The sequence below is a fragment of the Equus przewalskii genome, chromosome 1 (assembly GCF_037783145.1).
Source record: "Equus przewalskii isolate Varuska chromosome 1, EquPr2, whole genome shotgun sequence".
NCBI classification, from domain to species: domain Eukaryota; kingdom Metazoa; phylum Chordata; class Mammalia; order Perissodactyla; family Equidae; genus Equus; species Equus przewalskii.
In genome coordinates this window covers 170,962,455-170,975,809 of record NC_091831.1, presented here as the reverse complement: position 1 = coordinate 170,975,809, position 13,355 = coordinate 170,962,455, and the positions used below count along the sequence as shown (strand labels likewise).

General features: G+C 33.9%; 1 protein-coding gene across 1 annotated transcript in view; it reads left to right on the top strand.

The window, feature by feature from the left end:
* Positions 1 to 13,355, top strand: part of BAZ1A (bromodomain adjacent to zinc finger domain 1A) — an 83,678-nt gene that overhangs the window by 41,948 nt on the left and 28,375 nt on the right. The window contains 8 exon segments of the mRNA XM_070588083.1: positions 276 to 377; positions 2,686 to 2,773; positions 5,667 to 5,801; positions 6,600 to 6,699; positions 7,400 to 7,566; positions 9,489 to 9,584; positions 10,342 to 10,480; positions 11,759 to 11,905. Coding sequence (XP_070444184.1) covers positions 276 to 377; positions 2,686 to 2,773; positions 5,667 to 5,801; positions 6,600 to 6,699; positions 7,400 to 7,566; positions 9,489 to 9,584; positions 10,342 to 10,480; positions 11,759 to 11,905 — 974 coding nt within the window.

The window sequence follows — 13,355 nt, the reverse complement described above, 5'->3', positions numbered from 1 at the left end:
CCTAAACTAGATATTCTGTGCTTACTCATCTCTAGTTAATTTCTTCACCCAAGGAAAATTTATTGAATAAGTGATTAAAGTACCTACCTAACATAAAGTAGTGCTTTGTACTATTTTGGCTAATAGAATAGTGAGGGATATCAGTAACTTAACAATCCTAGTTAAAATAACTGCATTAGATTTTGTTATAATATGTTCTTAGATACTAGATTTCCATTTAAAATCCCATGTTTCCAAACAAATTATCAACTGATTTGTGTGTTTGCTCTTTTTAGGAAGAAAAAAGATGCAGTTGATCCCTTATTGTTCAAGTACAAGGTGCAGCCCACTAAAAAAGAATTGTATGAGTGTGCTATTGTTAAAGCAACACAAATCAGGTAAAACTTGGTATCTTCTCTATGCTCGTTGAAAGTGGAATAATTATGTAAGATTAACAAGATTTGATGTAGAACAAATGGATACTCTTGCAGGTGGTTGCTCCCTTTTTAAAATAAGTGTACATTTATATGCTCATAGACTGATAAAGTGAATACTGATGGACTCCATGAGCCCTTCATTTAAATTAATAACTAACCCCAAATAATCTTCACATCTAAGAATTGACAAGGATCTATTTATGAAGTATTCCTCATGAGAGAACTCAGTTTTCAAAGTTGAAAAATCTGATGATGCTTACAAATATGTCACATTTGTAATATTTTATTATTAAACACAAATATCTAATCAGTCTCCTCTCGTTCCTTAAGAAAGTTAAATAATAAAAAATAAATATCTTTAAATATTCCTGTTTGAGTCCTAATCCAAAGAGAGAGGCAGTGAGTGGTTAATATTTAAAAGAACTAGCTCTAGATTACATAGGTGTATTTTAGGGAAATTCTGGTTGCTGTCTATCAGTGTTAGGCTCTTAGTCTTCTGAAAGGAAGTTGACATCATCAGCCAACTATCAGCTTGCCACCCAGAGTCGTTCTTGCATTTCATTTGATATAAAATAATTTTACTTATTCTCTCATCCCTGTTGCCCCATATATACTCAGGAGTCCAAAGAAAAGTGATAGTAATGTAAGTGTCAAGTGAATCCTGAGTCAGATATATTACTTTCTGTAACTATATAGAGGTGTATGTAGTTTTTGGTTTGGTTGGTATTTTGGGCCCATCATTAATTTAAGATCTCTGGAGCATTCTATATCTTACTCTATATTGAAAAATATTATTCCCAAAATAATATTGTGGATTATTCAAACTTTTGAATTTATTCAGTTTATGGGCAAATAAATAGCATAGTTGAGACAACCAATGTTTTCCTATTCGTAGTTGTAGTTTTCTTTTTTTAGCCTTTAGTTCATGATATGTTCTTTATATAATGTAATTCCATATTTAATATTTTTCATTTTTGTATTGACTTATACTTTAAATACAATCCTGCTAAATCTTGGTTACAGTCTTATTGGCTCATTTCCTTCTTGATCAGTGAGCCAAAAAATTATAGGGTGAGAAAATTATACCTGATAATGGAAGACTTAAGTGACTTCCAACTCTTTGTTAACATCAAAAGATGGCACTATTCGTATAGTACAGAGTTGGCAATATTCCTATGGGGAAGACTTGATAGGATAGAGTAGTGCTGACAAGTAGAACTTTCTGTGATGACGCCAGTGTTATGTGTGTTGTCCTGCCACGTGTGGCCATTGGTCACTTGAAATGTGACTAGTAATAGTGAGGAACTGAACTTTTAATATTATTTATAAAAAAAAAAAACACGTGGCTGGTGGATGCCATGTAGAACAATACAGTTCTTGAGGACTAGTATATTTGTTCAGTAGTTAACAGATAATTACCTTCTCCTTGTCAGCTGTATGGTGCTGGGATACAGCAGGAAACCAGGATCCTTTGTCTCATATAGTTATTTCTATAGCCTAGGAAAAGAATATACATTTTTGGGAGGACTACTATTTAAAAACTATATTGTTTATTCACTCATAGAAGCTTTTAACTTGGGTTTTCTTGAAAGGAATATATCGAATTCAATTAAAAGATTTACTTCTTTCCAGAACTTATGCAGAAATACTTGTGTGCTGTTTATTGGTTTTGTTTTGTTTGTGGTGGTGTTTGTTGCTGTTGTGGTTGCTGTTTCTGAATTTGGGGGCAAGGGAGAATCAAAAATAGTATATTTTTAGAATCTTAATTCTAATTCTCTTTAATTTTAATCCATGAATTTGTTGACTGTCATAGGGAGTTTAAATACAAAATATTTTAGAATTTGATAAAACTCATGTTCAACTGTGTTTGCAATAGCCATTTGAATGTTGCTTTTACTTAGTGTTATATGATACCTGGTAGTTTAATTTTTTAAAGAATTTTAATGGAATACTTGTAGGAGTGATCATCTAACTTTATAAAACTTAGTTTACTCTCCATAGTATATTTTCCTTGATGTTTATTTGATTTCTAAGTGGTTTCTAAGCAACAAATGCATATACTATTTTTGTAATGGACTTTTAGATCCACTCAAGTAGATCTTATAACATTGTATGTAAATACTTCTATATAAAGTTTCTCGTAACTTCTACATGAATACTATTGGAAAATGAAATGTCCTTATTTTGGTTATGGGTTTCAGAAATTATGGAGTTCAAATTGCATTCTTTGATACTATTGCTTTCCTCTTTCTCCTTCTTTACTCTGTAGCCGGAGAAAGCACCTATTTTCTCGTGATAAACTAAAGCTTTTTCTGAAGCAACACTGTGAACCACAAGATGGAGTCATTAAAATTAAGGTAATCAGAACAGTGAAATTATTTGTTGGAAGGAGGGGAAAAAAAGACAGAAATGAGTAAGTGTTATAAAGTTGTAACATTGCAGAAATGTTATTTCACACTGGTTGAAAATAGCTCTCTTTTTATCTGGAGCCAGTTTTTAGTAATTTTCTTTACACTTATTGGATTAAATACTGTTTTTGCAATTGCTAGAATGGCTAGGTGGCTGAGGTACTACCACTTTTTTTTCCTTGTAAAAAAAAGTCAACCAGGACAGGGGAGAATAGAGGGAAAACTTGGGGGAAAAAAAAGTTATGGCGGTGGGACAACTATCATTTTCTAATAGTGTGGTTCTGGCTCAAAAATAGAGTCAAAGAACAATGCTAAAGCAGAACCTACTAGAGGGAACAATATGTACAATGAAAAGAACATCAGAGACCTATACTAAGCAGACAGATTATATTTTATTCATAACCATTAAGAGGGGAAAAATCAAGTTTAGAAACTTCTCCTTGTACACTAAGTAAAAAGTTAAATGGTAAAACTAAAGCTGATTTTTTAAAATGAGAAATATATAACTCACATTGGGAGAGAGAAACACTATCTAATTAAAAAAGCAATAGAATCAATGTTACCTCAATTAAAAAATTTTTTTTAAAAGGGAAAAAAGTAATAGAATGGGTTAGATGTATGCATGTGTCAAAAATCAGCTACTGTATGCTTAAGATTTGTGCATTTCATTATATGTAAATGTTACATCAAAAGAAAAGAAATGGGAAAAAAAAAAGAATATATGAATTTACTCTGTGTGAAAAGTAGCATTTCAAATCTATAGAGACCAAGATAGATCACTTGTATAACTATTTGGAAAAATAAATTCAGACCTAACAAAAAAAAAAGAAGGAAAGGAAATGAAACAAATCTTAATATTATGTATGCTGAAATACTTAGTAGGAGCAATAAAAGAGGATTAGCAAGGATGAGATTTGATTTGACAATATAAACTTATGTAACTTTAAAAATGTCATGAATAGATTTCAAGGGCAAGTGCTGGAGGAAAAATACTTTCAGTGAATGCTATGAGGAGCTCAAATCAATTGGAAAAACATAAGCACCCCAAGAAAAAAATAGACAAATACACATCATCAAAATTCACAGTGGATGAAATATAAAAACTTAAAATAATCTGAAGGAAATAATATTTTTTAACGTGAGCATATTTATGTATTTGTCTTGATAAGAAGAGAATGCTTAAATTATGCTCTGTAGCATTGAATATCAGGTAGCCACGTGAAATGATGCTTACAAAAAGTTAGATACTTGTAATAAGCAGCTAGAATAGTGCTGGCACTTGGTGGTCAGTCAGTGGATGTACGAATAGCTGTATATGTGTATTGTAAATAGCCACTAGGTCAATTCCCCTAATTTGCAAAGATCTCTTACACATCGATGAACAAAAACAACCCAGGTTGGGAAAAATGGTGAAGGACATTAGCAGCTATTCACCATGCAAAATAAATAGTCAATGAACATGAAAAGAAGTTCAACTTTACTTAATAAATAAATGACAATTAAGGTGACAGTAAACATTTTTCTCTTAAGAGTATAACGAAAGATTATCAGTGGATGTTCTCGTGTACTTGCACACACATGTGCAAGTACATGCATGCACAAACGCACACACACATACACACACACCGAAAACAACAAGTTTGATACCCAGCGTGGTGAGTGTAAACTGTTGTTAGGAGTACTTAGAAGTACACAAAGATGTGGGTGGGTATTTATGTTTACTGTGTGTGTTGTGTGTGGATAAGGAACCTTGGCAATTAATGTATGAAAGCCTATTTTGACCTTTTTTGAGTATATATATTTAAGATGAAACCCCCCATGTGCTTTATAGTCACCTGTAAAGGACAATTCTTTATATTCAGGACTTATTTATATGGAACAGTAGATGACCATCTTAATGGAATTTACTTTAATGTAAAATCGTAATAGATTCTTGATGTGTTATGATGACCAGAACTGATTGAATTTTAGGTCTTAAAACCTATGTTCTATCAAAAATAAAAGTCTTATCCAGAAAATAGAATTCCCAGTAGGAATGTTCCTGTTTTGTTAATAATTTAAAATTTTGTATCATTATTTTCTTATACATTTCCTGAAAGATATTTCTGTAAAAGGCACATGTTTTCTTTGAGAGAAAGAATGATGATCTTGGCCATTAGACCAAAAATAATCTTCAGAATTGCTGATCAAGTATTAAAAAGTCTAGAGTTGGACATGGATGAAAGGTGAACAAGTTCTGAATACGAAGTAGAAGGAGAGAAACTCTTTTGGATTTACCACTTCTGGTAAAAAGGAGATTGACTTCCCTGAACTTAAATTCAGAGGTGAAACTTCATAGGAATTTGTCAATATTTCTGCTTTTATCCAGACCAACTTTAACATTTGATACCTAAAGTATTTAAGTTTTCACCCCAAACTGGGGGGATAATCTAAATGTTCAGCAGTTAGGAAAAATGGTTAAGAAAAATTTATTGGGTTAATACAGTGGATTTTTAATGTTAAATATATGGATTATTTACATAGAAAAATTAGTCAAAAGCAAAGCAAACCAAAAAGATTAGTGTATAAAAGTAATTTTGAAGTAGTTTTAAAATTCAAGAAGCTGTTGAAGCATTCTTAAGTATTTTATGGTGAGATAATCCTTTGAATTGTTTTTCTTTCTGGTAAAGCTGATTAATTATATAGTTTTTAAAAGGATCAAGTAAACCAACTAAAATGTATATTACTACATAATAACACATGACATTTTAGTGTTTAACAGCAGTCACATGACATGCTAGAGTGTATCTATATATGGTTTACTAATGTGTTATTATTGTGCCCTGTGTCTTTTGTTGTGAAGGCATCATCTCTTTCAGCATATAAAATAGCAGAACAAGATTTTTCTTATTTCTTCCCTGATGATCCACCCACATTTATCTTCAGTCCTGCTAACAGAAGAAGAGGCAGACCTCCCAAACGAGTATCTGATAGTCAGGTAAGTAGAGGATATATAATACTACACTGTAGCTTTTAATAAAACTCTTTAAAATCAAGAGCAGTGTTTGGCTCCCCTTACCCCTCTAGCCTGTAGGAAGGAACACATTCCTTCACACACACACACACAATGTGTGTACTGTATGTTGATAACTGCTCGGCAGTGAGGCTTATCGAAGTTTGAAGTGAGAATGAGACATGACTCTCATGCCACAGGGATTTCACACCAAAGTGGAACAAGCATATAAGCAATTACTAAAATGTAAAGCAGGATGAAATAGAGGGACTAAATGATGGAATTGAAGTGTAAAGAGCATTTAAAAGATAAGAGGTAATAAGAATAGCACATTAGTTAAGCAGGTTAGAGACATTCTCACAGGAAATAAAATAAAAATAAACTTTTGACATTGTTTAACGTTGGCCACAAGAATGTTTCTGACATCTTTCTTTGCCCCTGTCATATTTGATATCTACACCACCTAGTTTGTAAGGTACCCTGGAAGATTTTTTGTGTTTCTGATGCATATTTTTAAGCCTCTCTTTATATATTACCAGTTGTTTTTCTTGAGAGGTTTTTGTAGTAATTTGTAGAATTAAATCATATTCTGTACGTTACATGCATAGAGTTAGTGAAAGTTCAGTTATGCTTTAGAATAAAACTTTATTTTAGTATAAAGAAAGTATAATTGATGAGGGCTGTTAAATTCTTTGGTTTTTATTCTTACTGTAAGAACAAGGCAGACCTTGTGTTGCATAAAGTCGTGGTTCTACAACTTGAGTTTCTTGGTTTGCTCTTTAGGAGGGCCGCGTTGCTCCTAAACAGACTATTGCAGGTTATAGGAACAAAGCTACTAAAGAAAGAGACAAACTTTTGAAACAAGAAGAAATGAAGTCACTGGGTGAGTCTTAACATTCTCTCCAAAAACCTTTGAGGTACAGGAAAGACTGTCTTTCTGTGCCCAGGTGCAGGATGTTTCTAAAATAGCATATTTTGGTTTATTTTTTTTTGAGCATAAATAGTTTTTACCCTCAGGTATCTATTGATTTTTATGATAAATGAGACCTCTGTTCATCTCTTAAACAATACTTGAAGGTACAGCACATCCCCTGTTAAACTGACCATATGCTAGATTAAGTGCAAGTTGGAGTTTCTAGGGCTAACAAACTGTTTTGGGCCATTTTGTTTGATTCATGCAGCCTTATAAAACATTACTTCCCAAACTTGACTGTACATGTGAGTCACTTGAGAATGTTATTAAAATGAAGATTCTAAATTGGTAGGTCTGGTGAGAGAAGAGATTCAGCATTTCTAACAAGGTGATGCCTTGCTGCTGGTCAGAGGAGCACACCCAGAGCAGCAGAGCTTTGGGGCCAGGGGTGGGAGGGTGGGGGGGGCGGTGTCCCAGGGCAGCAGTAGTTCTTCAGCCTAACCAACTTGCTTTCCCATGTTAATCACCTGCTGGCTCCCTCCAGGAATTTACAACCCCTGAGAGTCTCTGCTGATCTCACTTTACCTTAAAGTATTTCAGGGATTCTTTTGATACATAAAAAATGTGTTGTGTTCTGTCTGTGTACAGTTCTAAATTTGATCCTCCACAGCTTTTGAAAAGGCTAAATTAAAAAGAGAAAAAGCAGATGCCCTGGAGGCAAAGAAAAAAGAAAAGGAAGATAAAGAGAAAAAGAAGGAAGAATTGAAGAAAATTGTTGAAGAAGAGAGACTGAAGAAGAAAGAAGAAAAAGAGAGGCTTAAAATAGAAAGAGAAAAGGTATTCATTTGGTGTATTAGCTCTGCTCTATACATATAGTAAACAGTGCTTTACATATTTAAATTCATAGTTAATTTTCAAACAGTTTTACCACTTCGATTCACATTTGTAGTTGTACATAGAGCGCTGATAAACAGTCTTGGTTTATCTCCCTTTTACTTTGGAAAATTTAATGAATAATTTAGGGTTCAGCATATACACATGGCTTTACACTGCAAAACCTCTTCTAAAGTGCAATTCTAAAGTTGATTTTCTGCGTTACTTATACATAATTTATGCATAATTTCAAAAGTAAAATATGTAGTTAGAAAGATACAGTAAAATCTATGACTGACAAGAATTATTACCGTGTTCTTATTCTCCTTGAAGAATAAGGTATCTGTGATAATAGGCTATTTCAGCAAATCTTGGGTTATAATCTTTAGTGGTAGATAATCCCTAGAGAATGCTGTAGCTGATTTCCTCCAAAGCCAATCTTTGTCATTGGATTTCTGGGATAGTCACAAGTAGCCTTAGGTGATCATGTTACACACTCTGCTTGTTTAAATTGCCCGTAGTTTCTTAAATTATTTCAAATAGGCCATTGTGATGGAGATGGAGATGTCTAGTATGTGTTCATTCCAGAAAATGTAGAGCACAAAAAAACACTGGTAATCTAAATGGTAACACCTAGAGCATTGTTAACACTTGGACTAATTTATTTCTAGTTTTTATTCTGGGCCTTAAAAAAAGAGAGCATTTATAATTTTGTATACTTTTTATTGTTTAACATTATTATAAACATTCCTTCATGTTATTAAATTAACTAAGGTGGAATTTTTAGTGACTGCATACTCGTTAATAAAATAGATATGAGTAAGTGCTTTACAATTTTTTGCTCATCAACAATGATACTCTGTTCAGATTTATGAATAAAAATCTTTCCCTTTTTTGGATTATGTCTCTGGATAAATGGGTAGAAGTAGAATAATAGGTCGAAGGGTAAGAACATTTTAAAAACTTTCTATACACATATGTAGGTACCTATTTGCCAAACATGTTGTGCTTATTTACACTCTTAGCAACAATGAGTGAGAATACCCATTTTATTACATCCTGCAAGAATTTTTGGGGTGTAGGTATTTCATCAGACTACTCAAAGCATAGTTAATAAGTTCTGTAACTATCTGGTTGTATGTTGAAAATTTGATAAGTGCATATCTGTATCTTCGGTCTTCCTGAATTTCAAAGGAAGAGAAGAATATTAACGTATTAAACATAGCCTATTGAGAAATAATTATAATAAAATTATATTTACACTCTACTTTATTAGAGACTTTTTAGGATCAATAGTTATCTTGTGTTTTTATATACCAGACCCAAGAAGTAGGAGTTTCAAAAGACCAAGTATGCAAGAGAAATGGCCTGGATTAAAAGAAAGAGAAATCCACCAACTAACTATTCTAATACTGCTTTTACTTACTGCTCCCTCTGTGTGTCCCTAGGCTGTTAGTCAGATTTAAGAGAATCTTGAAAACAACAAATGTATTAGTGATATAAGGGGAGGTATTATTTAGGTACTCTAAGAATTTGTTACCTACTTTGTCAGGATCTAATTGATTGAAGTAGGGGGAGAGCTACCATAGGTAGGGTCAGATTGAACTAATATTTATCCAGGAGTTACACTGTGTTGGACATTGTCCGTCTTTATAGCTGTTCTGTGAGGTAGGCATTGTTTTGATCAGTGTTCTAACACTTCACTGTGCATCAAAATCACCAAAAGGGCTTATTAAAACATCAGTTGCTGGATCCCAACCCCAGAGTTCCTGATTCAGTTTGTCTAGGGTAGGGCCCAAGTATGTGTATTTCTCACAAGTTCCCAAGGGATGCTAATGGTGCCTTATACATTTCTTATAAGAATTTTTATTAACATTTTGTTTTAGGAAAGAGAGAAATTACGTGAAGAAAAGCGAAAATATATGGAATACTTAAAACAGTGGAGTAAACCTAGGGAAGATATGGAATGTGATGATCTTAAGGTATAAGTATGATATGTGATGGTTCACACACCCATGTTCTTCCATGTGCCCTCTGTGGCTTTGCAGATGAAATCTGTTTTTCTTTTTAATAGTGGCCTCTTCATATTTAACTAGGAGGAAATAGCCAATTAAACAAATGGTATATTAGAATTCTGAGGTAGTACTGTTAGTATTTTATAACAAGCCCTGATAATGACTCTTATTCTGCGGAAATAATTGGTCATTTGTGTGATCCTTGATAATCCAATAACTCTGGAGCCAGGCATGCATTTAGCTTGATTGCTAGGTAAAGACTCTGCCCACATCCAGAAATGACCAAAGTATCCAAACCAAACTCATTGATTTCAGGTTATAAGGAACCATTTCTAAATCAGCAGATGGGGAGTAAAGTTTGTTCCATACCCTAAGAAGGTCTGGCATTGAAGATAATATTGGCAGGGCTAATGCCTTGATCTTAGAATCTAGGTTAAAAGTCCCTCTTAACTAGAAAATGCAGCCAGAAATACACTTCAGCCTAAAGTTATGTTCTTAGTTTGATGAGGAAAAAGTCCCTAGAGACTGTGTTTTAGTAGAGTTGGAATAAGGCCAGGACATCTATAATTTTAAAATTCCAAAGGTGGTTGTGATAAACATCCAGGATTGGGAACCACTAGTCTACATGAAATAATTCCTAATAGGTGAAGAGTATATCATATCTACCTCTTATAATTTCCTATGCTTGGCTCAAATAGTTTAAATAAATTGTTTAATCTTGCAGGAACTTCCAGAACCGACTCCAGTGAAAACTAGACTACCTCCTGAAATCTTTGGTGATGCTCTGATGGTTTTGGAGTTCCTTAATGCATTTGGGGAACTTTTTGATCTTCAAGATGAGTTTCCTGAGGGAGTAACCCTAGGCAAGTGCTACTGCTGTGTTACAGTTCACCCTAACATTAGTGGCGTAAAAGAACAAATTCTCTCTGAAAGTTCTGTGGAGTCACTGGACTTACCTGTCCACTCCTCCCTTGGGTCTCTCATGGGGTTACAGTCAGACAGCGGCTGGAACTGGAGTCATCTGAATGCTTCCTTGGCTCGATGTTCAAGGTGGCTACTTCACACACATGCCTAGTGCCTCAGTGCTCCTCCACATGGCATCCCACTCCATCACAGTAGCCTGTGCTTCCCATGTGGCTGCTGAGGGCTTTAAAAGGCAGGAACCAGAGACTGCTAGCCTTCTTAATGGCTGCCATATTCCAGTGGTCAGGCCTGCTGGTATTCAAGGGAGTGAAGGAATAGACTCCACTTCTTGAGGGTGGCATGGAATATAAGTGCAGGGAGGGGAAGGAATTGTCAGCCATATTTGGAGACAAGTCATCTCCTACCTTGAATTTGTGATTCTGTGTTGCCTCTGTACTTAGATACTTTTACTCTGTATAAACATCATTTATAAGAGCTAAATTAGTAGAAGAGGGCTTTGGATCCCATTTTGGATTTTTAGCTGTCAAGTAGCAAAATAATTATAAGATCCAAGTAAAGACTCTCAAAGACAGAATTATAATGCCACTCTTATTTTAATAAGAGTGTATTCTTCAGGAGGGCTTTCACATTCCCTCAATTTCTCTTTATGAGCTAGGTGAGGCATGAATCATTGTGCCTTACAGATCAAGAAGGTCTAAACAATGCTGGTTTAGGTAAGAAGTTTAGGTAAGATGAATTAGATAAGAAACATTCATGACTTGGACCCAATATTAGGATTACACCTAATGCTAATAATTACCCCTCTGCACTATTTAGTCAACAGTAATGTCCCACGTAGCTCTTAAGAACAGTGGGACAACAATAACAAATCTTTGCATTGTTATTCAAATTAGAATGAAATTGTAATTTTAATATGTGCCTTAATTTGCACCTCAAATTTAAACTTAGATGAAATATTATATTGATCTACTGAAGCTAATTTGGCTTTCTTGAATGTGGTGATTTTGGCTTCTGATTTTATTGTGTTTTAATATTGTAATCATTTTAATTGTTTTCTGATTTTGCCTTGGGTAATACTTGGATCTTCTTTGATAAATGGTCACTTAAGAAAATAGTTACACAGGCTGTTGTTGATTAAAATGTTTATTGTTCCAATGGAGTTGTTTTTTCAGTACGTGAACAGAACTTTAAATTTATTTTAAACATTTTATTCACAGAAGTGTTAGAGGAAGCTCTTGTAGGAAATGACAGTGAAGGCCCACTATGTGAATTGCTTTTTTTCTTCCTGACTGCCATCTTCCAGGCGATAGCTGAAGAAGAAGAGGAAGTAGCCAAAGAGCAAATCACTGACGCCGACACCAAAGGTCAGAATTCAGTATTATTGCTGATTGATAGGAGCTTTGTAGGGAAACTCATTTTTGAAGGTTATTTTAAAATTAACTTGGCTTTTACAGTTATGAAATATAGTTGTTCAGTTTCCCCAATTCTTGAGCCATATACTGACAACATGTTATCAGTTGTTTTATAAAGACTTTGTTTTAATGTATCCTGTTTCTGATGACCTTAAAAATATTTTTTCCTCAATCTGTTGTGCTTTTTGTCCCTTTAGATTTCTCCTATGATTTAGGAGCATTACAGAGTTCATTGACCAGTATCTGTAATTCCAAGAGATTCTGCTAACAGCACTGATTTTTTGTCTCCACCTAAGGAAATACTTTAATTGTTGTGTTAATAATTTCAATTGAAAATACTACTGCTGATTTCATTTCAGATCTGACAGTTTTTAGATCAGAGTTAAGTAACATGTGATTTTTTAATTTCATTAATTAGTTTGAACTAGGAATTGTATCATTTAAATTCTGTGCACTTAAATATCTAGAGTCAGTGTGTGGTACATATTAACGTGGAAATAATTCTTGGGGAAACCCTTTTTTATTTTTAAAACATTATATTTACTATCTCGTTTAGGATTTACCTCAATTAGAAGAACTTTTAAGCATTTATATTAAGAGATTCATTTGGCTTCCTGAATAATACTCTCTGTGAGCTTTGCCACATATGAGATTTAGGATCAGAAGCTTCATTAAACAATACTTTAGTGTATTGCATAAAAATTCACAATAAGAATTATCTATTGAGAGACATCTTGATAGCAGAATCTTGGTACAAAAAAGTGAGACATTCCTCCATTCAGATAGTATTGTTGACCTTAGATAATTTGAGCTCATTTTTCTTTGTTCCTGAAGCAGCAGGACAATGATGAGTATCCATCCGATGTCAGTTGCCTCTTGATTTTACAGCCTGGGTTCAAGCAAAAAATAGATTCTTTAGCTTGAGTGCTAACATCATAGGTCCCTTATCAAGGCCATTTTACAATGTGGTCCCCATTGTCATCTCAGATGACTTAGGTAAATGAGACTCTACTAAAGGGAAGACAGAAGGGTAAATCCATTTATAAAACATATGAAGATTTTCTGAGATGACAAGTACCAGCACTAAAGATGGATTATCTAAGACAGTGTAGCAAATATTCATTCTTTTAGCCATGAGGTTGTCTTGATAACCAGTAACATCACAGGGTTATAGATCAAGTTCTGACCTTAATGCCGGACATAAAGCTGTATTTAATTCAGGATTTGAAGCAGAAGAATTTTGTAGTTTTGCAAGTCCTGATGACAAAAAGTGGGGTGATAAGGAAATTGTGTTGGAAAATCAGCTAGTGTAAAGGAAAAATATCTGTGACTGTTGGTTTTTGTATTGTCATTATATTGTCTATTCATGATTTGTTTGAACTGTAATTTTTATAGCTCTGCT